This window comes from Sporothrix schenckii (assembly GCF_000961545.1).
Source record: "Sporothrix schenckii 1099-18 chromosome Unknown Cont38, whole genome shotgun sequence".
NCBI classification, from domain to species: Eukaryota; Fungi; Ascomycota; class Sordariomycetes; order Ophiostomatales; family Ophiostomataceae; genus Sporothrix; species Sporothrix schenckii.
The window spans coordinates 991,916-1,003,067 of record NW_015971139.1 but is presented as its reverse complement, the minus strand read 5'-3'; the positions used below and the strand labels follow the sequence as shown (position 1 = coordinate 1,003,067).

The 11,152-nt window shown below is 56.3% G+C and overlaps 5 protein-coding genes across 5 annotated transcripts; 4 read left to right on the top strand and 1 right to left on the bottom strand.

Moving 5' to 3' along the window:
* Positions 1 to 1,054: 1,054 nt before the first annotated feature.
* Positions 1,055 to 2,344, top strand: SPSK_06322 (uncharacterized protein; the record flags this gene model as incomplete). Its single annotated transcript, XM_016733028.1, has 1 exon — positions 1,055 to 2,344. One exon carries the CDS (start codon positions 1,055 to 1,057, stop codon positions 2,342 to 2,344), a length of 1,290 nt encoding a protein of 429 aa, XP_016592054.1.
* A 407-nt stretch (positions 2,345 to 2,751) lies between these two features.
* SPSK_06742 (uncharacterized protein) lies at positions 2,752 to 3,132 on the top strand (the record flags this gene model as incomplete). Its single annotated transcript, XM_016733439.1, has 2 exons — positions 2,752 to 2,951; positions 3,024 to 3,132. The coding sequence occupies 2 exons, from the start codon at positions 2,752 to 2,754 to the stop codon at positions 3,130 to 3,132; spliced, it is 309 nt and encodes a 102-aa protein (XP_016592053.1).
* Positions 3,133 to 3,504: 372 nt separating this feature from the next.
* On the bottom strand, positions 3,505 to 4,462 carry SPSK_06478 (uncharacterized protein; the record flags this gene model as incomplete). Its single annotated transcript, XM_016733184.1, has 5 exons — positions 3,505 to 3,542; positions 3,644 to 3,841; positions 3,903 to 3,973; positions 4,044 to 4,362; positions 4,432 to 4,462. 5 exons carry the CDS (start codon positions 4,460 to 4,462, stop codon positions 3,505 to 3,507), a joined length of 657 nt encoding a protein of 218 aa, XP_016592052.1.
* A 1,337-nt stretch (positions 4,463 to 5,799) lies between these two features.
* On the top strand, positions 5,800 to 8,660 carry SPSK_05924 (uncharacterized protein; the record flags this gene model as incomplete). Its single annotated transcript, XM_016732632.1, has 2 exons — positions 5,800 to 6,092; positions 6,173 to 8,660. The coding sequence occupies 2 exons, from the start codon at positions 5,800 to 5,802 to the stop codon at positions 8,658 to 8,660; spliced, it is 2,781 nt and encodes a 926-aa protein (XP_016592051.1).
* A 1,001-nt stretch (positions 8,661 to 9,661) lies between these two features.
* On the top strand, positions 9,662 to 10,235 carry SPSK_06650 (CHCH domain protein; the record flags this gene model as incomplete). Its single annotated transcript, XM_016733351.1, has 2 exons — positions 9,662 to 10,117; positions 10,203 to 10,235. The coding sequence occupies 2 exons, from the start codon at positions 9,662 to 9,664 to the stop codon at positions 10,233 to 10,235; spliced, it is 489 nt and encodes a 162-aa protein (XP_016592050.1).
* Between the last annotated feature and the right edge of the window lie 917 nt (positions 10,236 to 11,152).

Sequence of the window (11,152 nt, the reverse complement as noted above, 5' to 3'; positions counted from 1 at the left end):
CTTTTGAGGTATAGTCTGAGGCGACTCTCGGTGTCTCACACTTCAGTTTGAGGGGGTAGGACATAACGCTGCTACTGTACGGCGATAAACATCTAAAGTATTCAATAGTAATCAATGGATGTAAAATAGTACGCATACAGAGATCCATGTGAGTTGCGAGGCTCCGGACTTGACAATAGCTTTAGAATGCATCAACGGATCTGTTTACTTCAATGTGTCGTGGTCAACCAATAATTCCAGTAGCTTTATGTAATTCTTGACAGAGCTATATCTCATCGAGTGGTCCTTCGGTCAGAAGTTCCATTCTCACACTTCCACGTTCGCTTTGGATCGCAGAGAATTCCTATTTGGGCCACCTCTCATTCCTGCAATGCGGTATCACGTGTAAGGGTGACTTGACAACCCGCTGTATTTTTAGCCACAGGGGCAAGCTAGAGGGAAAAAAGCAGCTGGATTAAGGGCCTAGGCCGGCCCACATGATGCCGAAACCCGCTCCTTACCCACTATCTCTCAGCTATCCAGCGCCCCTAAAAAACTAAGCAGTCCGCTATCGTGCAATTGGGCTGTGCTCCGCCGCTGTTGCCTATTTGCTGCGAAGACGCATGTTTTTTGTTGCAACCTGGGATTGCATTCCCGCCCAATAGACAGAACAGCCAAGCAAAAGACAAAACACCGAAGGATCACCCCTTCGTATCTTTTCTGTGGTGTGCCGTCGCTTTTGATCTCTTTCGGGCACTGATTCCGGCGACCCATTTGTAAACGCCCCCTTCCCCAGAAAAAAGGTCCGTGGCAGAGGGTGTTCCCTGTCAGAGAAGTCAGCTATTTTTATTTTATTTTTTTCTTCTTTGTCCCTTCTTCTACAAAGTCACGTCCACCCTGCTTCTGTCGTATTTGTTTTCCTCAACGTCCTGTCTTCCCTTTCACTACGTCCATCACTGGATTGCCTCCTTTTCGAATCCGGTTCATTTGTTGATTCAAACCTATCCATCTCGTGGCCTCAGCCTCGTCGATCGGCGCACAATCCACTTTTGAGTTTCACTCCCCAAGCACCACAATGGTCAAAGGCAAGCCAGGCTCGTCGCCGCTGCTGCGGCCCGACGGCGACGCTGTGTCGCTGCACTCGACGCACGGTAGTAGCAGCCACGCCGCCTTCCTCGATGCCGACGAAGATGCACCCGAGCTGTTCCTCGACGGCGACGACATGCCGCCGCTGTACACGGACGTTGTCAGCGGGAACGCGGACGACTCGGCAGGGAATGGCGAAACCGAGGGCAGCTCGGCGGCTGGCGGCAGATCTTCCGGCGCACCGAGCAACGGGCGCTTCCGCTACCCGTCCAACGTGGAGGGCGAGCCCCAAAAGTGGCGCTACGACATTGGCCACTTTGGCACAGAGGACCCTGCACAAGCGCTGGCCGTTGCCGCCACGCGCTGGGCCCAGGCACCGCCCCGGCCGTACGTGCAGCTGGTCGGCAAGCACAAGCAGACCGTGGACCACAACGGCAAGAAGGAGACGCGGGACGTGGTCGACTTTGACGTCAAGGTCGAGCTGACGCCGTACCTGTTTTCTGACGCCGTGACGTACAAGTCGTGGCGGACGTTGCGGACGCCGGAGAACCGTGATAAGGTCCGGCGTGGCACCGTGTTCCGGTGTCAGGCACCGGCGGCCTCGGGTCCCCCGCGTCTGCCCGAGGACCCGGAGAGCAACGCCGCCACCACCGCGGACGGCGACGACGACAAGCCAACGTTGAAGGACTGGTGCCGCCGCTACACAGAGGACCCCGCCAAGCTGCGGTCGTTCACGCTCGAGCGCCGGATGGTGGGCTTTGACTACAAAAAGGTGCAAACGCAGATGGAGTCGCTGGTGCGCCGCACCAACTACCGCGGCCACCTGGCCGTCACCTTCCCTACGGATGAGGTCGGCTTGGTCATGTACAGCGACCACCGCTTCAACCGGTGGCGCCTGATGAAGTGGGTGCAGGCGTTGTGCGTGCTGACACTCATGATCCTCTTTACATGGCCATATCTGTTTTTCGCCACCAAGAGCTACGAGGTCGTGACGGTGGACTGGCCGTTCTCGCGGACCACGCCTGAGGGCCGGAAGGAGTATGTGAGCCTGAGTGAGGACCAGTGGTACAACATGTGGGCGCGTGCCATCACCAAGGCCGTGCTGGGCAAGCGGCAGGGCACCTTGGATCAAGACGATCTCCGGCAGGCCGAGGGTGCGGAGCCGACCTTTGAGTCGACGGGCAATTCGACCGTTGACGGTGCGCTCGGCTTTGTGCGTGCAGGCATTACTGCCATGAACAGTGTGAACCGGCAGCTCGGCTGGGGTGGGGACTGTTAGTGACGACGAGTGATTGCTTGTGTTTGGGTGAGCGTGTAGAGCATTTATGAACTTGAACTGCCATAATTTTCTTTTGTAATAGGAGTGCGTTGTAAAATCGTCTGGATTTTCTACTTTTTTTTGCACTATTAGCAAGTTTTGATTACGAACATGAGTTTCACCTTTAAAAGTTGATTATATCTATTGTTCTAATACGTCTAGGACGGACTTTCAAACGTGTATGCCACCTCTGTATCATTTGCGACGCCGGGCTGCCTCTTCAAAGATGCGCATCATTTCGAGTAGGACGGGTGGGTGCAGCACTATGTTATTGTGGCCTGTGTTGATTAGCATGCATTCGAAATTATTCGAGTCAATATTCCGTGAAACTCACCACCGTGTGGAAAGCGCTCCTGCCGGATGCACACATGGCCCTCCCGCCACTCGGACACGAATGCGCCTTTGCCCAAGTGCTTGGTCCGCTTCTCTTTGAGCGTTATGAGCTCGGCAGGTGTCACTTCCTCACCATTCTCGGTGGGGATAAGCGGGAGAATGGCGGTCGCAAACATCCTGTCGTCTTCTATACACGGAATGTCATTGTCGTCGGCTGCGTGGATCAAGCTGATCTGTAGGTGCCGGCGCGGATTGTCGCTTGGACCGTTCTTGGCCTTCTTGGCCTTCTTGTCCCTGTCGTCCTCAGTGTTGCTGCGATGCACAATGCTGACCATGTTGCGGAGACGTTTGGCCGACTCCCAGTGGTCCACGAGGCAGCCAAGGACCAGGCGCAGGACACGCGGATAGGAGCGTAGGGGTTTCAAGATGGGGACGAGGCCGGCGATAGCATAGCCCGAAAGCATGTCCGACAGGTTGCTGAAGCTTGCGACCATGATCAGTCCGGCAAAGTCAATGCCGTGGACCCTTGCATAGCGCTCCGCAGCACCAGCAGCCACGGCAGAGCCCAGACTGTGGCCCAAAATGATGATGCGGTCCGGAGAGAGTCCTGCCGTGTCGAGAGCAAAGTGGAGAGCCGCATAAGCATCCAGGATAAGGCCGTCTTCTGTGGGACTCCCCGTGGAGGTGCCGAAGCCACGGTAGTCAATGGCGAGGACGTGGTAGTTGCTGGTGGCCGTGTACATGTGGAAAGACGGTGCGCGAACAACGCTCGGGAGATGGCCGGCATTCTAATACGTGTTAGCATTGATCTGAATAGTAGCAGTCACTGACCAAAGACGACAATTGGGGAGGTCGTACGCCGTGAACTGGTTGAAAGCGTTAGCAGAAAACATATCATACAAGAATGCAGCAGGGCTGATGACATACGGTAAACGATCAGCTTGGCCGAGGGGTCATTCTTGAGGATACGAAGCGATTCCGAAGTTGTGACGTCGTCGCAGTGACCGGTCGGCTGCATCTCGAGGACCTCGTGGTGCTGGCGATACGCGGGGAGAGGCAGGACGTGCCAAGCGTGAATTGACTCGCCATCTTCCGTCGGAAGGTGGAACGAGGTGACTTGGTTCCCTGCAGGATGTGAGTGTGAGAAAGCAAGATATACTGCCACGCAAGAATAAAGGGAGCTCACGAGCGAAGCCCCAGTTCTGGGGTAAATCAGAGTTCTGCCACCATTGATATAATTTGTGAGCGTATAGGATACTTGAGCCGTGTTAGTGGGAACGTCGGAGAGGATGGAGTTCAATACGACGACGTGACGACATCCACTTACTGTCGCTGCACAAAGGGGGTGACGCCTATCATGATGACGGCTGCATAGGAGAGGAGGGGAGCGCCGACAGCCCAGGCCGCATGGCGGTAGAGGAGACGCATCGAAGCGGCCAAATATATCCAAACAAATCGCGATATATACAAGACATATGCAACCAAATCACAAAAGGCAAGTGCGCCGCTGTTTCTGTCGTGGCGGGAAAGCGCGATGGGATGCCGCATATTGAAAGGCAAGAGCATCCCACCAGTGAGGAGCTGTGTGGCAGGAAACCGCGAGGCTGTCTGCCCCGCTTTACGGTACCAGTGCTGTGTGTATACCTCTGTTCACCCGATATCGAGAATTGCCGTTCTTACTCATGTACGATATACAGTATACATCATGTACGTACCGATCTCCAACAACTCGCGGTACGTCGACATGTCCCCTGGAGTTGCTAGCTCTCGATCGTGGGGTCGTACAAGTCGAGCTCGTAACGGGATGATCGAGATGCAAAGCATATTGGTCAGCCGCTTTGGCTGCTAATTATTGTGCTCCGGTTCGCTTGTGGCGCATCTACTTTTGCGCAATCGGAGATGTCCAACATGCTACAGGACCAGGTCCTGATTCGTTTGATGTGCCGCCTTATGGCCGATCTGTTACGTCGTCAGCCGTGCGTGCCTCTGCGTGCGCGTTGTCTTGCACGACCCTCACATTGTCAACAAAAACGCATCTTACAGCGTGTTGACCAGGGGTGAACAGCACATGTGGGGCAGGAGAGTAAATCAGGGGTCACTATTGGCTAGCTCTGCTCCCAGCCCCCACAATACACCGCCAAAGCCGGTTGCGAAGAGTGCATGTATCGTCGCTCTTGCCCACGCTTTCCTCTCTTCTAAAGTCGGGCATCTTGCAGCTGCACTATTGCCGTTTACGATCTGGTGGAAGGCCGCACCTGCCTGAAGCTGACAAACGAGAGCATTCATTGTCAAGGCAGGTGCGACGAAGGACATTGCGTGGCTGCTCGTTGGCTAGCCGGACCCAATTCACTCCTACGACGTACTTTCTCTCGAATAAGAAAGCATCACGAAATTACATCCCCTATTCCTCCATGCATTCAAAACTCTCGTCCACCTGCGTGCACAACGGCCCAGCCTCATGAACGCGCTGCACTCGCTGGTTGGCTATTGCGAAGTCTCCCAAGGTGCTTCCCGCCTGCCGTTGGCTTTTTAGCGCAGGGCTCGCCCTTCTCCTCCCGCCTACCCACGCTGACGCCGTCTCACGCATATTATTCACGCTATTACGGAGTACAGAATATCTCCGCTCTATACGCTATTACCGACCACGGTCTCAAACGCCCCAAGGAGGGCTTCGTCGCGTGCGATTTTCTTAGCGACCTTTACTACCAGTGTTTCTCAGCATTTCTCGCGAGCCTTGCCTCGCCCTCGCGTTTTTGTTTCTCCGCCTTTCTTTGCCCACCGCACCTCCAGCGGTCGACCTCGTCCCAACGAAATTTAACGAAACACAAACACGCGAGAAGCCGGCCTGTTGTCCTTTCCCAGTTTTGTAGCTTGGAATGCATTGACTCTTCTCAAAAACCTCCAACACTCACTCCCGTCTCCCCGAGCCCACGCTCCCCCCCAACCGATGGTCGTGATATGACCGCATCGACGCCGTCGCCCTGTCTCATCTGAGAAGCGCCAACAGGAGTTGGCGGCCGAAAGAGAAAACAGGACGTTCGGACGAAGACACGAGCCAGCACAGAATCGACACGCTTGTCACGATGGAGCGCAAGAGGAAGATCCCACCACGCGCCGCCGCACGTGTCGAGCAAGCCGCCAAGCGTAGGACGTCGACGCCGCCCATCGATGGCCGCACAACGCGGTCAGCCACGCCCTCTGGAGGCAACAATGCGGCCGAAGACGAGAATCAGCCGCCTGAGCCCGAGGCGGCCGCCCCGACACCGCAGCGCATACGGCTCCCGCGATCGATCAATCCAGGAAAGCCCCTGCCGACCGTCGAGAAAGCACAGCCGGAAGACCTCCCTAAGACGGAATACCAGAGTGTGCAAGAGAGGTAGGTCCACGTCTCGTCGATGTTGAGGTCAAAGCCTATTAGGATTTTTGGGGGGGCATTTTACTAACCCAGTTACATAGTGGTGTCCTCGCCGAATCGCTCGCCCGGTCGCGCAGCAAGTGGATCAACGAAGGCATTTTTGAAAGGTACTGGGTCAAGCCCTCGAAACGGCGCGGTGTAGCCGCCGATGACCCCAAGAACCCGGCCAAGGACTCCATGGTCAAGCTCGGGCAGGTGCTCATCACCGTTGAGCCACACACGTTCGAGGCCACAATGTATGGCGTGCGCGACCCCAAGCCGGCAGCGGCGCTACCCGCCAATCGACCTGTGCTCATGTACGGACCCTCACGCGGCACAATGCCACCGCCATCGGCACCAGGAACGCCCCAACCGAAGCAGCGAAAGCCCCGGAAGCCAAAGCAGCCCTCACAAAGCCCAGCACCACGAACACCGATACCTCCCACCGCGTCCTTGCCAGCCACTCCCGACCAGAAACCTGTATTGGCCCCGACGCCACAAGCCATACCTGTCACACCCCAGCAGATATTACCGCATCAATCACCAGCACTAGCGCCAGCGCCAACACCGATGTCAGCAACAGCTCAAGCTCAGGCACAAGCACAAGCACAAGCACAAGCACAGGCCCAGAGTCAAGCTCAAACACAATCGCCAAGACAGCCATCACTTCCCCTTAAGACGGAGCAAGGGCCAGGCACGATGCTGCAATCGCCTATACAAGCACCTTCCCAGCCGCCAACACCGTCAGCGGGAAGCTCTGTCCTTCGTCCACCGAGCGTGACCCAGCGACCTCCTCCGCTTACGGCCCTGGCTCAAATGCGTGCCGGGCAGCCATCGCCAGTGGCACCGTCCTGGGCTCCACCGCAACCGACGCCTTCGCCCCGGAGTGTTGAGGCCACATCCGTGCAGCAACCATCACCGAGACTAGCGCCCCCGTCCATGTACCCGGCACCTGGGCCTCCTCTGCCTGTGGGACGGCCACCTTCTGTGCCTCCAGCACCTGTTACCGCCCCACGGCCGAGCCCAAGTCCCGCGCCCACTACGCCGCGGACAGGTGCGGCACAGCCTCCACCGGGAACCGACTCAATTATCGTTACGTTGGCTCAGCGGGCTGCGCACGACCCGCAGCTTCGGGATATGATGACGCGCGTAGCAAATGGCCAGGCGCCTAAGGACGAGCTCGACCGGTTTCAAGCCATCATCAACCAGATCACAGAAGAGAACAAGCGCAAGGGTGCGGCAGACGGACCGTCGGCCGACCGCTTGTTTGTCGATGGCCGTACGGTTCGATTCTTTGCCGAAGAAGTTCGGATCATCTTGGACATTGTGTTGCGTAGCAACCCGAAGCAGAAGGCTTTTAACCTCGTGCCACCGGAAGGCAGCGATCAGCTCGTAGTCCTGCTTGTTAAGAAGTGTCTGGATGATATGCGCGTCCGGGGCATGGTGCGGCGCATCGCCGACAACCAGGCGCAATTCTCTGATGCGACGGATCTCAAACATGAGATTGACAAGCTCAAAGTCCACCTCGACGAGTACCTGGAGAAGGAAAGGAAGCGCCAGCAGGACGAGGCGCGTGCGAAACTGGCCGCGGTTCCCGAGGCCCCAGACGCGACCGTGGGCGGCAACGCCGTAGCAGCTGCTACGGCGAAAACAAACGGAGCCACAAACGGGGCGGCACCGCGCGAGCAGTCGTCAACGCCACCAGTCACAGGCGGTGCCAAAGTTGCTGACAAGAACCAACCCCAGAAAGAGACCAAGGAGGCCGTCGGCAGCTCACAGGCACTCCGCTCCCGGGGGCCCCCACCTGCACCAAAGTTACTGGACGTGTCGGCCGTCGTCTTTGAATTTGCCGGTGGCACGGGCGACCGCTACATGTTCCCCAAGTTCAGCATTGTGGAGTACATCCCGATGCCGCAGGGCCCGGCCGAGGCTGTCGCCTCGTTCCTGATTGTCCGCAAGGGCAGCACATCCGAGTACGGCGGCGACCCGGACCTCGACTACTACCAGCCGATCACGGTGCGCCTGCAGGTGTCGCCGCTGTCCAACAGCCAGAAGCTGCTCGACTACTTGGCCAAGGTGGTGGCGCCCGTCGAGGAGGTGACGCGTTACATGGACAACATTATGCACAGCATGACGCGTGCGGAGTTTGTGCTACTGGCGATGCGACTGCCACGGCGTGGCCCTGCAGGTGGCACCATCACGGCGGCAGGCGACGAAGACAAGGAGGCCTTTGACGACGGCGGCTTGGAAGCGATGGACATCAACGTGAGCAAGAAGGCATCTGTCGGCGGCGGCGACAGCGACAGTGCCGACGCCAACGGCGACGGCAGCGGTGGCGACGAGCACTACGTCGTGGGCCACCCGCAGCCGCTGCAGGGTGTGCTGTGGGCGACCAAGGCGGGCAAATCGACCCGGTCGTCGACTTCGGTAGCCTCGTCTATATCCGCCATCCCACAGCTTCGGTCTTCGCGGCGGGTCACGGACGAGGACGAGCAGTATCAGAGCTTCATCTCGGGCCTCATCCCTAAGGAGGTGGAGGAAGAGGCCTAGGTCGGCCAAGAAGAGCCTTCTGTTGCGGATGAGATCGAGACAGGTGGGACGGCTCGCGACTACCGCGACTGCTACCGGGATTACCGAGACTGTCTAGACTACGGTCTATGCCTGGGAAGTGCCGGTGGCCTGCTCGAGGCCGACGAGAACGTGTTTGATTATGACGGCACCGAGTACTGTAGTGACTACGTCTGGTGACTTTCGTTTTGTTTGGTCATCCTCGGTGTCATTGGTTTTTAGCCTCTTTTCCTTGGTACGGCCTTTTTTATCGGAAACGGGCCTGGGGACGCAAACCAAGAGCGAAGGGTGTTTCGACCCTGTTTCTTATTGTGTTATATAGTTAGGGATTAGGGGTACGTTTGGCGTATTTTGAGTTCGGGGAGTGTCCATTGCGTTTTTATGACAATATTGTTATCCGTCAGCTCTACACCGAGAGCAGAGTGTCTCCATAGTCTTGCCCTGCATTTCAATCGACGAAATCAACATATGAAAAATGACCGCAATGTCTTCATGGAATTAGCGCGTATCGTGAATGGATGACTAGGTAATATTTGCGGTGATAGAAACTGACAGCACAGGCAGCCACGGAATTTGCGAATGACCGAACTAGCCGTTCGCGCCCGCTGCTTCCCCAGAATCGATAGCGAATCGAAAACAGGGACCACAGAAGACCCTGGGCCTGAGCTAGCCTAATAACGTCCTGAGAGCACTGTGAAGTCTGTTGGGCCTGGCCCGTCGGCCGCGTTTTTCCCCTGTGGCACAGTGTTCATCCCCACCCCTGTGGCAAATTAAGGGCACCTGATTGGGCCACTGTCCTCGGTATAAAAACTTTGGAGAGACCACCCGCCTTCTCTTTCCTTCCACGGACTTTCTGGCTCTGCCGATTTTCATCCTCCCGACGTGTCCGATACTTACGATTCACGGCCTCGTTTCACCACCTCACCTTCTCAACCACCACCTCCGCCCCACACACCACCACCACGTCTACATTTTTCACAGACATGCCTCGCCAGCGCTCCGGAGGCCGCCCGACCGTGTCTCGGGCACCCCCCAAGGCCCCGGCGCAGCAGCAGACCCGCCCGGCCTCGTACGCCGCCCACCCCGCGGGTCCGGCTCGGGCTCCCCATGCTGCGCCTCCCGCTGCCGCTGCCGGTCCTGCTTCCCAGGGCCCCGGCCTGTTCGGCCAGATGGCCAGCACGGCGGCCGGTGTCGCCATCGGCTCGACTGTCGGCCACGCCGTGAGCGGCATGCTTTTCGGCGGCGGCTCCTCGTCGTCGTCCGAGCTCCCGGCCGCTGCACCGCAGCAGTCCGCCTCAGCCCAGCAGTACGGTGCGCCGTCTTCGGCCCAGCAGGAGAGCTGGGGCAACAACTGCGCGGGCGCGACGCAGCAGTTCACGACCTGCATGGACGAGAACAGCGGCAACATGCAGATCTGCGGCTGGTACCTGGAGCAGCTGGTATGACTGACTTCCCTCCCTTCTGAGATAATTTCAAACCCCCCCATATTTTCTCTCATTTTCTCTCTTACTAACGCCCCTCTAGAAAGCTTGCCAGGCTGCGGCGGCCCGTTACTAGATGCAGCCTGCTCGTGGCATACGAGACGATGGACGACAGGAGATGGAAGAACCTGAAGGAGGGCAGCCGGCATGAATCTTGACATGACATGAAGGTCATGATCCGCTGTATGACTGTGTGCTCTAGCAGGTTACTTTCAGTTGTTTCTTTTTTTTGGCAATTTTGTTTCGATTCTATGGGACGACCCGCTCCGGGGCCTGCTCCCCACCCTTACTTTTGTATCTTTGCATCGAGCAGCATGAACACGTGGAGAAGAAATTACACGGCGAAGCAACAAAACAATGGTGTCAGCCAGATGAGAGAGGGCAAGGGTCTACGGAGACGGGCAGGTGCAGCTATGACGGCATTCTCTCCCCTACTCTAATTTTATGAGCTAGAACAGAAGAAGAAAAATAGAGAACACTTCACTCCTAATTTTTTTTTTGTTTGGCTTGTTCTAATTTTATTGTTAACATAGGGTGTACAAAAGTAATTCGCTAGTATTTACTCTCTCGCGTACTTGCAAAAGTACATCGTTGGCGAGCAAAATCAAAGTAAACCAAGATTTGTGCAGAGCTTAATGTCTCACAACACATGCCGGTTTTTATCGTACATAGACAACTGCCTTGGAAGATGTCAATGAGGCCTTGGTATACAGAGGCGCCATGAAACGGTTAGGAACAGTAGTATTAAATGATATTCGGCACACCAAAAGGATCTCAACCAACTAACGTCAAAAAAGTAGCATAAAGTAGATATCGAAAAAAGATGAATGGAAAAGATGAATCAAACCGAGACGCAGCAGACAGCGATATAAATGCATGAATGACAAAAAGCATAATGGTGTGAGGAAATGACAAGATGCAATAAGAACAGCTATCGAACAAGACTTTAAATGGTTGTAGAAGAGGAGAAGGTAGAATATAGAAATGAAGAAA